Here is a 20,656-nt window from a genome sequence, read left to right as displayed (position 1 = left end):
GTGTGAGGCTTAGTAACACACACACAAGCAAACAAAATACTCCTCCCTGCTATTAGACTGACACACAGAGCAATCAAGTGTTCATAACTTGGGCCAGAATTCAACAACTTTTCCGCACTTTAAGCAGTGTGTTTGATTAACATTTCTGAAGACAAAGAAACAAAAAAGAAAGCTATGATGTTATGCCATATTAAATGGTATTACATGGTTAGTCATAACCATGCTAACTGAAGTGAATGGCTATGACTGGACTATGCTAGCATATAACAGGTGCTATGTCCATAATCCTCGCATTCCCATACCAATCTGGCATGCCACATTTTCAAAAACATTACTGCAGTGAGTGAGTTTCCGTGTCATACGGTCATTAATCCAACATTTACAGCATTAACACACAAACAGCCTAAAGAAGATTTGTCAGTGTGTTTCGTAACTTCCAAGATGTCTGAACAACAGTCACCAACCAAGAAAAAAGGAAAGGAGAAAAATGTTTGAGAGGGTACAGGGGAAATCTTCAGAGAACGAGGGTCTTTGATGAAATTCAAAGGAAAAGACAGGCAATTTCATGGTGGAGAAGCTGAGTTCAGTTGCGCTGATGGGTTCAGTATGTGACCGTGAAGCTGAACACTTGCTCAGCACATGTTTTATCCCTTAACTCTGCTGTAATTTGTACCGCTGAAACTACTGTAAGCCATACAAGTTTGAGCTGACGGCTAAGCATCATATTTAGCATCTCTGGCTCTTATTAAATGCAACTCAAGATTCTTTATTGCACATATTCACTCTGCACCAGCAGTTAATCAACAGGTATCCAGATAGCTCAACTCAGAGCCATAGATAAACATCTACACCTGCCCAGGACATACAGACGGAATGTTAACTTTCAATAAATCTGGTACATTAATCAATAGATATCTTGATTAATGAGCATGAGGATTATAGCACAACAAAGTGACAGTGTCTCACACAGTAGGTGTGAGACACTGTAGCTTGTAGGGCTCTACAGGTCTCGTGAAATTTTGTGGAGGATTGGTGATGATCTGGGGGTGCTTCAGCAAGGCTGGAATCAGGCAGATTTGTCTTTGTGAAGGATGCATGAATCAAGCCACGTATAAGATTGTCCTGAAAGAAACCCTGCTTCCTTCTGCTCTGACAATGTTCCCCAGCCTATGAGGATTGTTTTTTCGAGCAGGACAATGCTCCATGCCACACAGCCAAAACAATCTAGGTGTGGATGGAGGACCACCAGATCAAGACCCTGTCATGGCCAGCCCAGTCTCCAGACCTGAACCCCATTGAAAACCTCTGGAATGTGATCAAGAGGAAGATTGATGGTCACGAGCCATCAAACAAATATTTTTTTGTGCCAGGGGTGGCATAAAGTCATCCAACATCAATGTGAAAGACTGGTGGAGATTGTGCTAAGACGCATGAATAACCCAGAGTTTTGCCAAATATTGATTTATGAACACTGTTAAAACATTAGTATTGATGTTTAAAAATGAATATGAACTTTATTTTCTTTGCATTATTTGAGGTCTGACAACACTGCATCTTCATTATTTTGACCAGTTGTCATTTTCTGCAAATAAATGCTCTAAATAACAATATTTTTATTTAGAATTTGGGAGAAATGTCAGTAGTATAGAATAAAACTATAATTAACATTTTTACCCAAACACATACCTATAAATTGTAAAACCAGAAAAACAAATAATTTTGCAGTGGTCTCTTAATCTTTCCCAGAGCTGTATGTCAAATATACATCTATGGTTCTTCTCTATCTATCCTTGTGTGTCAAGCCTAAGGAATGAGAAGGTGAGCCTCACCTATCTCCTCCTTGCAGCCATCTATCTCCAGCTGTAGTGTGTCCTCCAGGTTCTCTTTGAGGCACTGCTCTGCCTGGAGCTGCTCCTTCAGGAACAGGATCTCCGCCTTCAGCTTCTCTTCCAGGTGGTCTGCAGCCGTGCGCACCACAACTATGTCCTCCCGCAACTGCAGCACCAGGGCTTGTAGTTCCTAGAGGGGAGCAGAAATAGTTGCACGTACCAATTTAAGTGAGTCAATGGGTATGTGAATGGTGAAAGAAGTACCTGATGAACATGTAAAGCGCTCGATGGTGTGAACCAGACGGCCGTCTGCTTCTGGGGACCGTGCACTTGGAGATGTGTATGGTGACTTACTCATACATTTCAGACCAAGTTGTTCCATCCCTTTCATACTTGTTACAATCAGTTCTTCCAAGATGTAATTGTTTTCTTCATTTACTCCAACGTATTCCTATTTCAATACCTCATTTAAAAAAAAAATGTAATTGAATACTGAGATATGAGTTTATATGGAAGGAAAATACGCCAATAACCATTATGGTGGTTACGAGAGTTTAGATACTGCATTTTCACCAAGTTTTGGTTTCACTCTAAAGACTTGTTCATGTTAAAGCAGTCAACAAGTACACTATAGAATCCTTAACAGCCTGAAGGGCCCTAGTATGTTCTCCCTGCCAGTTCATTAACCAGTCAGTGAAATAGTACGTGGTCAGTCAAGGTGATGGTTTCAGTTCTGAACGACAGATTCTGTGCAGGTCTGCTAACATTACTAGATCTTTACAATTTCAGGTGTTTTGGTTTTCTACAACATTAACATGACACTCCTATAATTTGTGCAGAATCTATGTATTTGGAACACAAAGTCTTAGAAAATGACCTGACTAAATCTAGGAATAAAATACATATCACCTTATCCATCTTGGATTTAAATGTGGAATATTACTGACGTTTTCATCTTTGTCAATGCCATGTAAGCACAGGGGGAAAAAATGAAGAGCCTGGATGGTCCTTGCAATGAACTCTTGTTTATTATTCAGATGTCAAGAGACATTCTTCTGTAAATCTATGAATTAGTGTGAAAAAAAGAAGAGGGCTCTCCTTTAGACTATTGAGATGCGCCTGAGAGCAATTCTCAAAATGGTGGCTGTGAATGATTGTCTCGTACTTGCACCATGGTGGGTAGTTTGAAGTCCTCCTGCTGCTGGAGAGATAAGTGGAGTCGGTGTTTGCCTGTTAGGCTGTCGTTGTCCCTCTGCAGTCTGCTCAGTTCCTCCGCAACCTGCTCCCTGGACTGCATCAGCACAGCCTGATTATGGCAAAAACAGCACTCAGTCAAATCATGTGGCATCATCCTGTTTCCTCCTGGTGTTTCAATGTACTGTCAAATGGAACTGCCGGACTGAAGGACAGAGACCACAAGTGTGATTAGAGGTCAAACGTCTATCAGGCAGAACATTCCATCACATTTCCACTAGCTCTCTCTTCAGCAAGATAAACATCCTTCTTAATTACAGTAAGAAGCTGGTTGAATCACCAAATCAAAAAAGGCACACGCAGCGATGGCATGTTCAAATGCTTTTGCTGCTAACTTTATTTACACAGGCCTTCTGGCACAGACTGACACTATTGAGACACCGGAGGCCCAAACAGAGGCTGTATTGAGAGGCTGTAGCAGAAAAGTGCTGCTCACCATCTGTTCCTGTGTGTTCCTCTTGGCTTGACTGAAGGCCTCTTGTAGTGTTTTAAGCAGTGACTCGGACTCCTGGACTCTGTGCATGAGAGCAGCAACCTGGGAAAAAGCAAGAAATCCACATGCTCCAGAGGATAACTGAACATACAATCCACAGAAAAAGTATGACGTATCCTGATTTATCCACATTCCAACCATAAGCATTGTACAAAAGTTGAGAATGACACAAATATTAATGAAGTCTGCTGCCTCAGTTTGTATGAGGGCAATTTGCATATACTCCAGATTGTTATGAAGAGTGATCAGATGAATTGCAATGTCCCTCTTTGCCATGCAAATGAACTGAATCCCCCCCAAAAAATGTTTGCACTGCATTTCAGCCCTGCCACAAAAGGACCAGCTGACATCATGTCAGTGATTCTCTCGTTAACACAGGTGCAAGTGTTGACGAGGACAAGGCTGGAGATCACTCTGTCATGCTGATTGACTTTGAATAACAGACTGGAAGCTTCAAAAGGAGGGTGGTGCTTGGAATCATTGTTCTTCCTCTGTCAAACATGGTTACATGCAAGGAAACACATGCCGTCATAATTGCTTTGCACAAAAAGTGCTTCACAGGCAAGGAAATTGCTGCCAGTGAGACTGCATCTAAATCAACCATTTATCGGAACATCAAGAATTTCAAGGAGAGCGGTTCAAATTATGTGAAGAAGGCTTCAGGACGCCCAAGAAAGTCCAGCAAGTGCCAGGACTGTCTCCTAACGTTGATTCAGCTGCGGGATCGGGGTACAACTAGTACAGAGCTTGCTCAGGAATGGCAGCTGGCAGGTGTGAGTGCATCTGCACGCACAGTGAGGTGAAGACTTTTGGAGGATGGCCTGGTGTCAAGAAGGGCAGCAAAGAAGCCACTTCTCTCCAGGAAAAACATCAGGGACAGACTGATATTCTGCAAAAGGGATAGGGGTAAAGTAATTTTCTCTGATGAATCCCCTTTCTGATTGTTTGGGGCATCTGGGAAAAAGCTTGTCCGGAGAAGACAGTGTGCGCTACCATCAGTCCTGATGTGCGTGCGCTACCATCAGTCCTGATGTGCGTGCGCTACCATCAGTCCGGGGGGACAAAAAAAACAAACACAAATTCTGACAAACTCCAAACATTGATTATGCAAGAATGAATGGGCTACCATCAGTCAGGATATGGCCCAGAAGTTCATTTACAGCATGCCAGGGCAGATTGCAGAGGTCTTGAAAAAGAAGGGTCAACACTGGAAATATTGACTCTTTGCATCAACTTCATGTAATTGTCAATAAAAGACTTTGACACTTCTGAAATGATTGTAATTATACTTCAGTATTCCATAGTAACATCTGACAAAAATATCTAAAGACACTGAAGCAACAAACATTGTGGAAATTAATATGCGTGTCATTCTCAAAACTTTTGGCCACAACTGTACATTCTTTGAAGATTAGAAATAACTCCTCAAACAACAAAAGAGCTAAGCATAAAGATTACCTGACACTTTACTATCCTTGACACTTTTTGGATTCTGAAGTGTGTTAATGTGTGTAAGACTTTTTTTTTCTTTTTAATTTGACCCCTTTTTGTCCCCAATTTCGTGGTATGCAATTGTTTAGTAGCTACTATCTTGTCTCATTGCTACAACTCCCGTACGGGCTCGGGAGAGACGAAGGTCGAGAGTCCTGCGTCCTCCGATACACAACCCAACCAAGCCGCACTGCTTCTTAACACAGCGCCATCCAACCCGGAAGCCAGCCACACCAATGTGTCGGAGGAAACACTGTGCACCTGGCAACCTTGGTTAGCACGCACTGCGCCCAGCCCGCCACAGGAGTCGCTGGTGCGCGATGAGACAAGGATTTCCCTACCGGCCAAACCCTCCCTAACCCGGGCGACGCTAGGCCAATTGTGCGTCGCCCCACGGACCTCCCGGTCGCGAGCCTGGGCACGAACCCAGAGTCTCTGGTGGCACAGCTGGCGCTGAAGGAGGACAGACCTTTGCAGTGGTTTCCTCGTTGCCCTGTTTCACAGAGTCCTCCAACTCCTGTTTTTCACTCATGGTTCTCTCTAGCTGGTCGTTGGCCTGCCGCAGCATCACCTGGAGCTTCTTTACCTGAGAGATCAAAGAGACGGAGACAAATGAATGAGAAAGATTGGCACCAGCTAACTTGCACTTTTTCTTTCACCCCATTAATTTAGGATTCTTGTGGTCAGATATCTTCTAATGCATGTAGCTTAGTGGGAGCCAAACATATGACATGGAATACAGAAAGACTAAATATCACTAAAGATGACTTTGATCTTGGGAGGAACTTTCCCTTTAAGTATCCTTGACATAGGTGTATACATCACAGAAAGTTAAGCTGTAATAAAGTGTCACAGGGAATGAAAGAGGGCGTTACCTGATCGCGTGTCTCTGCCTCCTGGCCCTGGATGACCTGCAGCTGTTTTTCGTAGTTAGAGCACATGTCACACCGCCGTCCCAACTTCCTTCCTGCGTTCTTCACCTAGTGACAGACAGCCAAGAATGAAGTTAGGAGGAATACCACATGGTAAATACAAAATATTTATATGGAAACCCCAGGCTGTCCATGTGTGCAGACTAAACTTTACACAATTCATAGCAGTGTAAAGAATGTTTACTTTGTTTACTTTATTTCAACACCTAGGCTACATTGTATTTTCCTAATAGTAACAAATACAGTACTTAGTACTAAATTATACTTATTGCTGCTTTTGAGCTGCTTTTGAACCAAAGTGGTTAAGGGATTACAAGCCAACAACGGTTACCATGCAAACAACGTATAGCGGACAATATTGTACTGCAAAACAAAGCCCAACCAAAACATCAAACAATTTAAATGAACCAAAACACTGTATGAAACTGTCTGACCTCTTGCTGAAGCAGGTTCCACTCCTGGTCACTGACCAGGCGGTAGCCTGACGGGGTCAGGAAGGTGGTGTCGTGGGCGTGGGAGATGCTGGACATCAGCGAGGCAGTCTCCTCCTGCTCCGGCGTCATGGCCTTTATAGCCTTCTCCTGGTCCTGGATCAGAACAAATCATTATTTAAAACTGCATTTAAAAAGATCAATCGTTTTACAGACACAATACATGAAAGTCTAAAAAAAAGTTGATTTAAGACCTTGGTGAGCAGGAAGTGGCCGGCCGTCAGCTGGATGGAGCTGACCGATAGTGTGTCCCCAAAGCCCGCCAGGCCCTCAGGGGCCCCGCAGTCCGCCCCCACCAGGGGTCCGAAGTCGGACTCATCTAGGTGGCTGGCTGACTTGGCCTTATGGTTGTAGCCCCCCAGGCCCTGGAGACCAGGAGAGGAACCCAGGCTGTCTGTGGACTGGACCCTCCGAAGGCCGTCTTTGTAGAGGTCCATAGGGCCCCCTGCCACCAGGTCAGAGTCTAAGGAGTGCATGGAGCCGTGGGCACTGTGGGGCTGGTGGAGAGAAGAGGGAGGGAGAGAATGGTTTTAATGATCAGAAGTAAATGAGTAGCACTTCAGGCTGCGTTCACAGTCAGCCCATTCAGATCTTTTGCCAATTATTTACATATCCCATTCCCATCGGATCTTTTCCCTAATGTGTAAACAGCTAAAAAAAAAAAAAAAACACGTGGAACTTTTATCTTTTGACTTCCCATTTATACCACCTCCACATGTGGATCTGAATCCTGATACAAACCCAATCCTCCATATGCGACCTGTCTGATATGTATTTTTCACGTCATGACATTACCATGACAACCAGTGACAGGAAATAAGCATTGCATCAGTGTGAATGTGCAAATCTAATATGGGTCACATGTAAAATAGTGCAAGTCAGAAAAAAAAATTGATATAGAAAGAAAATCAGATTTGGGTTCTTAGGGTGGCTGTATAAACACAGCCTCAGAGACTCAGAATGACAGAGAGCAAAAGAAAGAAAATGGGTGGGGATGTGCTTTTGTTGTGAGTGCGATGTCAAAACTGGAAATGAGAGGTACATTGTCAGAGAATAGTGCTTTGAACAAAATCACATGCTTTAGACCAATTTCTGGAATACTTATGTTAGTGCCATTAAAGAAATTCTCCAAGATATTTAAGGAGATGGCATTTTAGACCACAATTGACCATGCTTGTCACAGCGGATTAGGTGGAGAGGTTACCTTATACATTCAACGAGACCCAAAGTCATTGTAAAGATGTGGAGTTAATGTCCAGATTTTATGGCTATTTCATATTCAATATGAAATTAGATGTTTTAAAGAGAGAAGATCACATGTGTCTGAGGCATGTGCTCTCTGTAAGGTGTTGGTGACCTCATATCCATACCTCTTCAATACTGAGCCCAAGGAATGAGTCTTCTAAAGGTTCGGTTTCTGTCCCGTCTTCCTCGTTCTGCTCCTTGGCCTGGCTGATCCTTTCCTTCTCATCCTCCTCCTGAGGGAAACAATGTCAATAAATGGACTACACTTTGACAGGGTATTTACACCTTTTTAACTGACTGGCATTCCCATAAGAGCACATGCACACACAATATCACGTCAAATTGTCTGTCATTACACTGTCAGTATTTACTCTATTCCTCATATATTGTCTCATTCAATCTTGCACGGCCAGACACACCCCAGGCCACTAACCCCCCTTTCTGACTCCAGGTGTGCGCACCTGGTCCCTCTTCTTAATTTCTTCCACCTGCCGGAGCTGCTCAGAAGAGAGCACGTTCTCGATCCTCTGCATGTCCCTCATCAGCAGCCTCTGTGACTCCAGGAACTGGTCGTTGGCCCGCTGCCAAGTGTGCTTCAGCTGGTTGTGCTGCTGCCGCTCCAGCTCCAAGAGGTGACACACTGACCATGGAAGAAAAAAAACATGACAGACAGATATATATAGCGAGAGATAGAGGGGAAAAAAAGGGACAATACTGTGCTGTACTTTTGTATTGAAATGTCTTACATCTCTTATCCTTATGTTTGACAGTATAAGAAAATTTGAAAGAAATACACAACACAGAGAGAGGACAAGAGGTCATTAGAGTACGAGAGACAAAGGATTAAAAGTCAATAGAGTACTAAAGATGAATGGAAATAGTGTTTTTTCTGTAATAGGGGATTAATGGGAGGAATTTGTCTATACAGTGAGCCTGAAATAGGATACTTGTATTTGGCCATTGGCCCAGTTTTATTGCAAGGAATTCTAATTGGTCAACCACAGGCTAGGGCTGGGTTATAAAACTACATGCTGTCCCTTTGTTCTGTGGGGAGAATCACTGGAGAGCATCACTGAGGACAGGGGAGAATGACAATCTACTTCCAAACATGATTTGTCCTACTTGAATAAACCTATTTTCCTCCCCTTGATTTGCTTTGGGGTCTGTGTTATTAAAGAATAACATAAACTACTAACAGCTTGCTTAAAAAAAAAGCTTTACGAGTGTGTCACCTTCGTGGAGCTCTTTTCGTAGTTTCTCTGCGTCCTCCTGAAGGACTGACTTCTGAGTGTTGAGCACCGCCACGTACATCTCCAGGTCTGTGCGGCAGGATTTCTCTGCTTCCAGGACATGATTGAGCTCCTTTACCTACAGAACGAAAACAAGTCATTTATCAGTAACTCAAATTACATTTTTAAACTGAAAGCCATTTTTAGGAAGTATTTCTTCCACTGTATCACTTCAGACAGTTTTGCCTAGATTATTTGTCTATAAATGTCATAAATAATGATCCTAAATTCATGGTCCTCTGCAAATGGTCTAAATTAGGGGTTGGCAAATGGCGGCCTGCGTGGCAAAACCGGCCCGCAAGGGATATTTTTATTATTTTAGTTTTGGGCAAAAAATAAATAAAATGAATAACCAGGAATTCAGCAAAAAATGTGTTTAATTTAGGAAATCTGTTCCCTAGAGACACATGTGATCGTGTCTCATTGTAATTTTCAAATACAAATCTCTTTTTAGGCTTAGTTGTGGTCAATTTGCAGTGTACAAATTATAATTAGGTTCCGGCCCCCTGACCATCCACGCCGTCAAATCGACCCACGGCTGAATCTAGCCTACCGTCGTCTAGATATAACCCATACTGCAATTGACATCTTGGATGGATAAGATTGTTTTGTTAATAAAATAAGCATGGAGATCTTGTCTGTGTTGTAAAAGTTTTTGTTCTCCTTTCCAGACCCTTTTGACTAACCTTCGAGGCCTCCAGCTCCTTCACCCTGTCCCCTGCCACAGTAAGTTTGACTTTCAGAGCTGCTATCTCCTGCTCCATAGGCATTACCACTGACCGTAGCTTCTCTGCATCTTCCTGGGCCTGGGGGAAAACACATTCAAATCGAGTCACATTCCAATTCTCTTCAAGGCGTCTCTATGGAGATTTTCTGTTTTTATTAAATTGATTGAATTGCAATGGAATTGACCCCAACACTGATGAAAGGATTAATGTACTTTGATGACCCCCCCCCCCCGGTGTGAAACCAGCCAACCTTCTTCATGTCGTTCTCCAGGTTCTCCTCCTCCTGGCCGCCCTCAGAGAGGCGGTGTCTCAGCTCACCCATCTCCCTCTCCACCACCTCCCTGTACTGGTTCCATTGGGCACGCTCCTGCTCAAGGCGCTGGTGGAACTGCACCTCATACTCACGCACTGTGTCTGAAGGGGGAGGGGAGATAACACAGTACCAGTCAATGTGCTCATAACTGATCCTCAGTGTAAAGAGTAGCAGTGGATTTTTAAATCAGGCTCATTACTAGATACCTACTCAACTCAATTTTAACAAACTTTATTTGCTGACAATTTTTTATTGTAACGGAACCGCAATCAACCTTGCTAGCTAGCCAGCTAGCCCCCGAATAGCAGCACTGTAGAAACTATTACACTCGACGGAACGACTTGATTAGTGTAGTGTCAACATCGCAGCCACTACCAGCTAGCCTACTCCAGCAGTACTGTTTCATTTCAATCATTTTAGTCAATAAGATTCTTGCTACGTAAGCTTAACTTTCTGAACATTCGAGACGTGTAGTCCACTTGTCATTCCAATCTCCTTTGCATTAGCGTAGCCTCTTCTGTACCCTGTTAACTATGTGTCTATCTATCCCTGTTCTCTCCTCTCTGCACAGACCATACAAACGCTCCACACCGCGTGGTCGCGGCCACCCTAATCTGGTGGTCCCAGCGCGCACGACCCACGTGGAGTTCCTGGTCTCCGGTAGCCTCTGGAACTGCCGATCTGCGGCCAACAAGGCAGAGTTCATCTCAGCCTATGCCTCCCTCCAGTCCCTCGACTTCCTGGCACTGACGGAAACATGGATCACCACAGATAACACTGCTACTCCTACTGCTCTCTCTTCGTCCGCCCACGTGTTCTCGCACACCCCGAGAGCTTCTGGTCAGCGGGGTGGTGGCACCGGGATCCTCATCTCTCCCAAGTGGTCATTCTCTCTCTCTCCCTTACCCATCTATCTATCGCCTCCTTTGAATTCCATGCTGTCACAGTTACCAGCCCTTTCAAGCTTAACATTCTTATCATTTATCGCCCTCCAGGTTCCCTCGGAGAGTTCATCAATGAGCTTGATGCCTTGATAAGCTCCTTTCCTGAGGACGGCTCACCTCTCACAGTCCTGGGCGACTTTAACCTCCCCACGTCTACCTTTGACTCATTCCTCTCTGCCTCCTTCTTTCCACTCCTCTCCTCTTTTGACCTCACCCTCTCACCTTCCCCCCTACTCACAAGGCAGGCAATACGCTCGACCTCATCTTTACTAGATGCTGTTCTTCCACTAACCTCACTGCAACTCCCCTCCAAGTCTCCGACCACTACCTTGTATCCTTTTCCCTCTCGCTCTCATCCAACACTTCCCACACTGCCCCTACTCGGATGGTATCGCGCCGTCCCAACCTTCGCTCTCTCTCCCCCGCTACTCTTTCCTCTTCCATCCTTTCATCTCTTCCCTCTGCTCATACCTTCTCCAACCTTTCTCCTGACTCTGCCTCCTCAACCCTCCTCTCTTCCCTTTCTGCATCCTTTGACTCTCTATGTCCCCTATCCTCCAGGCCGGCTCGGTCCTCCCCTCCCGCTCCGTGGCTCGATGACTCATTGCGAGCTCACAGAACAGAGCTCCGGGCAGCCGAGCGGAAATGGAGGAAAACTCGCCTCCCTGCGGACCTGGCATCCTTTCACTCCCTCCTCTCTACATTTTCCTCCTCTGTCTCTGCTGCTAAAGCCACTTTCTACCACTCTAAATTCCAAGCATCTGCCTCTAACCCTAGGAAGCTCTTTGCCACCTTCTCCTCCCTCCTGAATCCTCCTCCCCCTCCCCCCTCCTCCCTCTCTGCAGATGACTTCGTCAACCATTTTGAAAAGAAGGTCGACGACATCCGATCCTCGTTTGCTAAGTCAAACGACACCGCTGGTTCTGCTCACACTGCCCTACCCTGTGCTCTGACCTCTTTCTCCCTCTCTCTCCAGATGAAATCTCGCTTCTTGTGACGGCCGGCCGCCCAACAACCTGCCCGCTCGACCCTATCCCCTCCTCTCTCCTCCAGACCATTTCCGGGGACCTTCTCCCTTACCTCACCTCGCTCATCAACTCATCCCTGACCGCTGGCTACGTCCCTTCCGTCTTCAAGAGAGCGAGAGTTGCACCCTTCTGAAGAAACCTACACTCGATCCCTCCGATGTCAACAACTACAGACCAGTATCCCTTCTTTCTTTTCTCTCCAAAACTCTTGAACGTGCCGTCCTTGGCCAGCTCTCCCGCTATCTCTCTCAGAATGACCTTCTTGATCCAAATCAGTCAGGTTTCAAGACTAGTCATTCAACTGAGACTGCTCTTCTCTGCATCACGGAGGCGCTCCGCACTGCTAAAGCTAACTCTCTCTCCTCTGCTCTCATCCTTCTAGACCTATCGGCTGCCTTCGATACTGTGAACCATCAGATCCTCCTCTCCACCCTCTCCGAGTTGGGCATCTCCGGCGCGGCCCACGCTTGGATTGCGTCCTACCTGACAGGTCGCTCCTACCAGGTGGCGTGGCGAGAATCTGTCTCCTCGCCACGCGCTCTCACCACTGGTGTCCCCCAGGGCTCTGTTCTAGGCCCTCTCCTATTCTCGCTATACACCAAGTCACTTGGCTCTGTCATAACCTCACATGGTCTCTCCTATCATTGCTATGCAGACGACACACAATTAATCTTCTCCTTTCCCCTTCTGATGACCAGGCGGCGAATCGCATCTCTGCATGTCTGGCAGACATATCAGTGTGGATGACGGATCACCACCTCAAGCTGAACCTCGGCAAGACGGAGCTGCTCTTCCTCCCGGGGAAGGACTGCCCGTTCCATGATCTCGCCATCACGGTTGACAACTCCATTGTGTCCTCCTCCCAGAGCGCTAAGAACCTTGGCGTGATCCTGGACAACACCCTGTCGTTCTCAACCAACATCATGGCGGTGGCCCGTTCCTGTAGGTTCATGCTCTACAACATCCGCAGAGTACGACCCTGCCTCACACAGGAAGCGGCGCAGGTCCTAATCCAGGCACTTGTCATCTCCCGTCTGGATTACTGCAACTCGCTGCTGGCTGGGCTCCCTGCCTGTGCCATTAAACCCCTACAACTCATCCAGAACGCCGCAGCCCGTCTGGTGTTCAACCTTCCCAAGTTCTCTCACGTCACCCCGCTCCTCCGCTCTCTCCACTGGCTTCCAGTTGAAGCTCGCATCCGCTACAAGACCATGGTGCTTGCCTACGGAGCTGTGAGGGGAACGGCACCGCAGTACCTCCAGGCTCTGATCAGGCCCTACACCCAAGCAAGGGCACTGCGTTCATCCACCTCTGGCCTGCTCGCCTCCCTACCATTGAGGAAGTACAGTTCCCGCTCAGCCCAGTCAAAACTGTTCGCTGCTCTGGCCCCCCAATGGTGGAACAAACTCCCTCACGACGCCAGGACAGCGGAGTCAATCACTACCTTCCGGAGACACCTGAAACCCCACCTCTTCAAGGAATACCTAGGATAGGAGAAGTAATCCTTCTCACCACCCCCCCTTAATGATTTAGATGCACTATTGTAAAGTGGCTGTTCCACTGGATGTCAGAAGGTGAATTCACCAATTTGTAAGTCGCTCTGGATAAGAGCGTCTGCTAAATGACTTAAATGTAAATGTAAATGTATTCTATGTTAATTTCTGCGTATCAAGCTAAGATGCTACTTCTGTAACAGAAGCATGGCAATGACATGGGATCAAAATGACTGCCTTTCATGCAGGCCTAGTCTAGAGGAAATGTTACATGGGTTATTTACAGCTACTGGAATCCTTCCAACAGAGTCACCAACTAGATACTGAATGGCAAAATTAGGGCCAGAGGAGGCAATGTAGAGTTAGCCTAGCTACAGTACCTTTCATGATGGCCTGTAGGGAGGCCACCTCCTCCTGCCACTGTCCCTTGACTTGGTCAATGGCCTCCTGCTTGGTGCTCTCTGACACAGTGGCCACCGCCTTGATGTTCTCCATGTCAGCTTGGGCCTGTTCCAGCTGGGCCTGTACACGACTCAGCTCCGACTGGGCCCCCTCCAGAGACGCTGCCTGGCACTTCAGTTCCTCTGGGAGGAAAGAGAGGAACGGTGAGGAAAATATAGGAGGTAACCCATGATAAGGTTGGATATGTTCCAGGAGACCAGGGTCCATATTCATGAAGCTAACTACACAAGTTTACCATTAGCAACATGGCATAATGCGGACAGCAGATTGAACAGTCACCTTCTTTGGACAGGTAGAGCTCTTTGAACTTGGCCCGTTTCTGGTTGAACTCAGACTCCAGTTGCTGTTTGCGCTTGACAAACTCAGCTCTCTCCTGCTCCAGGGCTGCCACTCGCTGCTGGAGCACCGCTAAGGGAAATTACAAAACAAGAACACTAAAGAAACTTCCAGGGGAAAAAAGGGTATTCGTCTACACACTGCAATACAACCAGCCTGAAAGCAGTGATTTCATTTATTTAAAGGGAAAATTCAAAAGGCACTCGTACATCTGAGCTATCTTTGTTGCAGGTGCACGGTAACAGTTGAATAAGATAAGAAAAAAGAAGAAACCTGCACTGTTCTTGATAGTATCACTGCTCTTTAATAAGCTTTACGCATCGGCCTCAAGGCCTTCGTCAGAGCTTTGCGAGGGGCAATCCATAACTACATTTTTGGTATTGCCAAGGCAGGACTCAGTGGGAGGGTCACTTGGTCTTCACTTCAACAATAATCCCTGTTGGTGTTGTTTATAATACAATAAATGGAGGTCTAACTGGTGGACAGATTATTTCACCAGGTTGGCCAGTTGAGAAAAAGTTCTCATTTACAACTGCGACTTGGCCAAGATAAACAAACAGAGTTACACATGGAATAAACAAACGTAGTCAATAACACAATAGAAAAGTCTATATACAGTGTGTGCAAATGAAGTAAGATTAGGGAGGTAAGGCAATAAATAGGCCAGTGGCAAAATAATTACAATTAGGCAAATAAACACGAGTGATAGATGTGCATTAATCTTCTGCACAAGTAGAGATGCAAAGGAGCAAAAATATATATTTAAATAAAAATAAATAAAAATATGGGAATGAGGTAGTTGGATGGGCTATTTACAGATGGGCTATGTACAGGTTCAATTATCTGTAAGCTGCTCTGATAACTGATGCTTAAAGTTAGTGAGGGAGATATGGGTCTCTGGCTTCAGTGATTTTTGCAATTCGTTCCAGTCACTGGCAGCAGAGAACATGAAGGAAAGGCAGCCAAAGGAGGAATTATCTTTGGGGGGGGGGGCAGTGAAATGTACAGTTTAAGACGGAAGTTTGCATACACCTTAGCCAAATACATTTAAACTAAATTTTTCACAATTCCTGACATTTAATCCTTGTAAAAATTCCCTGTCTTAGGTCAGTTAGGATCACCACTTTATTTTAAGAATGTGAAATGTCAGAATAATAGTAGAGCTGAAATAAAAGTGATTTATGTCTTTCATCACATTCCCAGTGGGTCAGAAGTTTACATACACTCAATTAGTATTTGGTAGCATTGCCTTTAAATTGTTTAACTTGGGTCAAACATACTTTGGTAGACTTCCACATGCTTCCCACAATAAGTTGGTGAATTTTGGCCCATTCCTCCTGACAGAGCTGGTGTAACTGGGGCAGGATTGTAGGCCTCCTTGCTCACACACGCTTTTTCAGTTCTGCCCACAAATGTTCTATAGGCTTGAGGTCAGTGCTTTGTGATGGCCACTCCAATACCTTTACTTTGTTGTCCTTAAGCCATTTTGCCACAACTTTGGAAGTACGCTTGGGGTCATTGTCCATTTGGATGACCCATTTGGACCAAGCTTTAACTTCCTAACTGATGTCTTGAGATGTTGCTTCAATATATCCAAATAATTTTCCTTCCTCAAGTTGCCATCTATTTTGTGAAGTGCACCAGTCCCTCCTGCAGCAAAGCACCCCCCAAAACGTGATGCTGCCACCCCCGTGTTTCACAGTTGGGATGGTGTTCTTCAACTTGCAGCCTCCCCCTTTTTCCTCCAAACATAACGGTGGTCATTATGGCCAAACTGTTCTATTTTTGTTTCATCAGACCAGAGGACATTTCTCCAAAAAGTACCATCTTTGTCCCCATTTGCAAACCGTAGTCTGGCTTTATGGCGGTTTTAGAGCAGTGGCTTCTTCCTTGCCGAGCGGCCTCTCAGGTTATGTCGATACAGGACTCGTTTTACTGTGAATATAGATACTTCTGTACCCGTTTCCTCCAGCATCTTCACAAGTTCCTTTGCTGTTGTTCTGGGATTGATTTTCACTTTTCGCACCAAAGTACGTTCATCTCTAGGAGACAGAATGCGTCTCCTTCCTGAGTGGTATGACAGCTGCGTGGTCCCATGGTGTATATACTTGTGTACAATTGTTTGTACAGATGAACATGGTACCTTCAGGCGTTTGGAAATTGCTCCCAAGGATTTACACCTCCAATTGACTCAAATGATGTCAATTATCTTAACAGAAGCTTCTAAAGCCATGACATAATTTAATGGAATTTTTCAAGCTGTTTAAAAGGCACAGTCAACTTACTGTATATAAACTTCTGACCCAGTAAAATTGTGATACAGTGAATTATAAGTGAAATAATCTGTCTAAACAATTTTAGGAAAAATTACTTGTGTCATGCACAAAGTAAGTGTCCTAACAGACGTGCCAAAACTATAGTTTGTTAACAATATATCTGTGGAGTGGTTTAAAAACGAGTTTTAATGACTCCAACATAAGTGTATGTAAACTTCCGACTTCAACTGTACCTGCTGGAGCGTGTGCTACGGGTGGATGCCGCTATGGTGACCAGTGAGCTGACATAAGGCGGGGCTTTACCTTACAGATGACCTGGAGCCAGTGGGTTTGGTGACACATATGAAGCGAGGGCCAGCCAACGAGAGCATACAGGTCGCAATGGTGGGTGGTATATGGGGCTTTGGTGACAAAACGGATGGCACTGTGATAGCCTAGTCTATTTTGTAAATGATATCGCCGAAGTCAGGGATCAGTAGGATAGTCAGTTTTACGAGGGTATGTTTGGCAACATGAGTGAAGGATGCTTTGTTTCGAAATAGGAAGCCGATTCTAGATTTAACTTTGGATTGGAGATGTTTGATGTGAGTCCGGAAGGAGAGTTTACAGTCTAAACTAGGTATTTGTAGTTGTACACATATTCTTTGTGAGAAACATCCAGAGTAGTGATGCTAGGCGGGCGGGCAGGTGGGGCAGCGATCGGTTGAAGAGCATTTAGCATTACTTGCATTAAAGAGCAGTTGGAGGCCGCAGAAGGAGAGTTGTATGACATTGAAGCCATAACCAGCAGCCTTAACACAGTGTCCAAAGAAGGGCCAGAAGTATACAGAATGGTGTCGTCTGCGTAAAGGTGGATCAGAGAATCACCAGCTGCAAGAGCGACATCATTGATGTACACAGAGAAAAGAGTCGGCCCGAGAATTGAACCCTATGGCAACCCCCATAGAGACTGCCAGAGGTCCAGACAACAGGCCCTTCGATTTGACACACTGAACTAGTAGTTGGTGAACCAGGTGAGGCAGTCATTAGAGAAACCAAGGCTTTTGAGTCTGCCGATAAGAATGCGGTGATTGACAGAGTTGAAAGCCTTGGCCAGGTCGATGAATACGGCTGCACAGTATAGTCTTTTGTCGATGGCAATTATGATATTGTTTAGGACCTTGAGCGTGGCTGAGGTGCACCCATGACCAGCTCAGAAACAAATCAATCTCACTAATTGTAGCCGATCCAAAAGGACAATACCTATGCCGTACAAAATACCAAGCAGCATTCTGGGGCTAGAATCAAATGAGTATTTAATGACTGTATTAGCATAGTGACTGTGTAAGCAAGATGTTTGACAAGAAAGACATGCTCAAAACAAAGACTTTGACGTAGGCCTGATCATCAACAAACTCTAGGGGGTGTCCAAATTGGTAAAATATTCAACTTCATTGCATATAAAACAGCAAGAGTTGCCCGATATCCCTTGTGTCCAACATAATGGTTATATAAATGGCATAGTAATATAATTTACTTTTTAGAGTCAATCTCCAGCTCAAAAAGTACACTAGTTGCCAGTTCCAGTCTTTGATTTGGGTTTTTTGGCCTACTCTGGGAATAGCTCTCCACTAGCTTTAGGCTACGTACTGTACAGCTTTTCCCATTCAAATAAAAATGTATTTGTCACATGCACCGAATACAACGGGTGTAGACTTTACATTGAAATTCTTGTTATGAGGCCTTCCCAATGATGCAGAGTTAATAAGACAAATAGAAACACACAAGGAATAAAATAGACAAGAATTAAGATATATCTAGGGAGTACCAGTACCATAACAATGTGCTGGGGTATTTGAGGTAGCTATGTACATAATGGCAGGGTCAAGTGACAAGACATCAGGATATATAATAGTAAAATTAAAATAAAGAATAGCGTAGCAGCATAGGATGAGTGTGAATGTGTCTGCATGTGTGTATGCGTGTGTGTGTCTGTACAGTAGTGTATGTAAATGTGTATAAACAGAATATAGTCTTGTGAGTGTGCATAGAATCAGTGCAAGATAAGGTCAATGTAGATTGTCCAGGTAATTAACTATTTAGCAGTCTTATGGCTTGGGGTAGAAGCTATCTCGGAGCCTGTTGGTTCGAAAGCCTATGCTCCAGTAACGTTTGCCGGACGATAGCAGAGAGAACAGTCTATGGCATGGGTGGCTGAAGTCTTTGGCAATTTTTCAGGCCTTCCTGACACCGCCTGATATAGAGGTCCTGGATGGCAGGGAGCTCTGCCCCAGTGATGTACTGGGCCGTCCGCACAACCCTCTGTAGCGCTTTGCGGTCTATAGAGGCGCATTTGCCATACTAAGCAGTAAAATCATCAGATCAGTGTTGCCTTTTGCAAAGCCTGTCTTTAGTCAATTAAATGTGTTATTGCACTCATTTAGCACCTGGTGAATGTAGCCTCAATAATAATAGTATTTTATATAGATAGCACTTTTCATTAGAAGTAGAATCTCAAAGTCGCTATAAACACACACTGAACCAAAAACATTATGCTAAACTGAGGACGGATATGGAGCACCTCTACTTTGGACAACTCCTAGAAATGGCATACAAGTCAGAGGCCATTAAAATGAACAGAGGTGTGACAATGTCAGCTTGTGCATATTGCAGAGCATGACATATTTCAGAGTGGGATGACATCAGTAACATTCCAACCATTGACACAACTCATTATCTCCATTGCAAGATCTGGTGTAGATAGTTCGACAAAATCTGCAAGAATCCTGTAAATTGAATTCAGTCATAGGCTGAATTTATCAATACATTTTGGCCAACGATGTATCTGCGTGGCTACTACTAGCAAACTAGCTAGGGTCTGAAACTCAAAATTGGTCCATGTCCCCTGCTAGCTCTCGAAAACCCTTCTCCATGTACATTCGCCCGCATTTGGCTCCATGTTAACTACAAATTCAGGTATTTTAACATGTAGAATAGTCAATACTCAAACCGTTTTTTTAAACATATGCCCCTTATCTTTCATATCTGCGAGAAATATTTCAAATTAAAAAAAAAAACACTTACTGTAGCCGTTTTGCACAGATCAACATGTTGTGTGTGCCTCCAGTTGATGGAGACACACTTCCTCCCCAGTTTCTTTCATAGTCAAACGTTGTTAAAGAAAAATTCCATCCGAAAACTATATTTTGGTATTTGTTTCGTTAGTCTATTGTTGACACAGGAACACAAGGTAATTTAACCTTGTGTTTTTTTTATTTATTATTTCTCACTGCGTTTCCAAAAACTTACCACAACCGATGTGCGTTAATAACGTTTAGAGCAAGCGTCGGGCTCTAATGAAAACTCCCCCGGGCAATAGAAGCTATAGCACTTAGTCTATGAATGGGATAGTCCCCTGTTAGTTAGAGTAGACAAAAGCTATGCAGCTAACTACATTTAGCAAACAAGGGGATGGAAAACTAACGTTAGCTAAATGTTACAATATTCATGTTTAAATAAACACTGTTCGAAAACGTTTGATACTTGTACAAATGTGACTGCCAGCATTATCCCTTTCCAGTTTCCACTGCGTCGATGGTCTCGCCTACTGTCAATGGCTTCAAAACAACAATGACAGGTATAGTGGTAGCTAACTAGCTAGTTAGGTAACATCAACACCGTTCGACTAGCTAACTAACACCAAGATGGGTGTATTTATTTTCCAACAACGTATGGAAATCTAGTTTTGGGCCTGTGTAGCTCGCTATGTATGAATATATCCAGTAGTGAGAACATTGGAATAATGTCCAGGGAGAGGGAGTGACACGTCGGGTGATGGTGCTTGCTGAGCCCGATTATTCACAGGCCGTTTAATTATCTGTATTAAATCGAGACTATACCACATGAAGACTATCAAAAAATAACAAATCTTTACCGTCATGCTGGGGCTGCCGGGCGGATCCCGAGGCCTGGTCGGCCATGGTTTCCAGGGGATGGAATTGCAATAACCGGCGCGGTGTTGGAGGAAAGCTAGCTCGCTAGGCGTGTCCAAGAAAACAGCCTGCTTGAAAGTG

General features: G+C 44.6%; 1 protein-coding gene across 1 annotated transcript in view; it reads right to left on the bottom strand.

The window, feature by feature from the left end:
* LOC135550766 (rab GTPase-binding effector protein 1-like) overlaps window positions 1-20,656 on the bottom strand; it is a 26,108-nt gene extending 5,452 nt beyond the window's left edge. The window contains exons 1-15 of the mRNA XM_064981870.1: window positions 20,518-20,656; window positions 14,272-14,400; window positions 13,911-14,114; window positions 10,003-10,166; window positions 9,711-9,830; window positions 8,968-9,103; window positions 8,197-8,375; window positions 7,861-7,968; window positions 6,685-6,987; window positions 6,434-6,586; window positions 5,943-6,047; window positions 5,537-5,653; window positions 3,520-3,618; window positions 2,995-3,135; window positions 1,830-2,019 (exon numbers count right to left, since the gene is read on the bottom strand). Coding sequence (XP_064837942.1) covers window positions 1,830-2,019; window positions 2,995-3,135; window positions 3,520-3,618; window positions 5,537-5,653; window positions 5,943-6,047; window positions 6,434-6,586; window positions 6,685-6,987; window positions 7,861-7,968; window positions 8,197-8,375; window positions 8,968-9,103; window positions 9,711-9,830; window positions 10,003-10,166; window positions 13,911-14,114; window positions 14,272-14,400; window positions 20,518-20,563 — 2,194 coding nt within the window. The 5' untranslated portion in view covers window positions 20,564-20,656. The remainder of the gene's footprint in view (window positions 1-1,829; window positions 2,020-2,994; window positions 3,136-3,519; window positions 3,619-5,536; window positions 5,654-5,942; window positions 6,048-6,433; window positions 6,587-6,684; window positions 6,988-7,860; window positions 7,969-8,196; window positions 8,376-8,967; window positions 9,104-9,710; window positions 9,831-10,002; window positions 10,167-13,910; window positions 14,115-14,271; window positions 14,401-20,517) is intronic.

This window comes from Oncorhynchus masou, chromosome 12, assembly GCF_036934945.1.
Source record: "Oncorhynchus masou masou isolate Uvic2021 chromosome 12, UVic_Omas_1.1, whole genome shotgun sequence".
NCBI classification, from domain to species: domain Eukaryota; kingdom Metazoa; phylum Chordata; class Actinopteri; order Salmoniformes; family Salmonidae; genus Oncorhynchus; species Oncorhynchus masou.
Note: the sequence above shows the minus strand (reverse complement) of the source record. Positions and strands in the feature narration are given on the sequence as shown.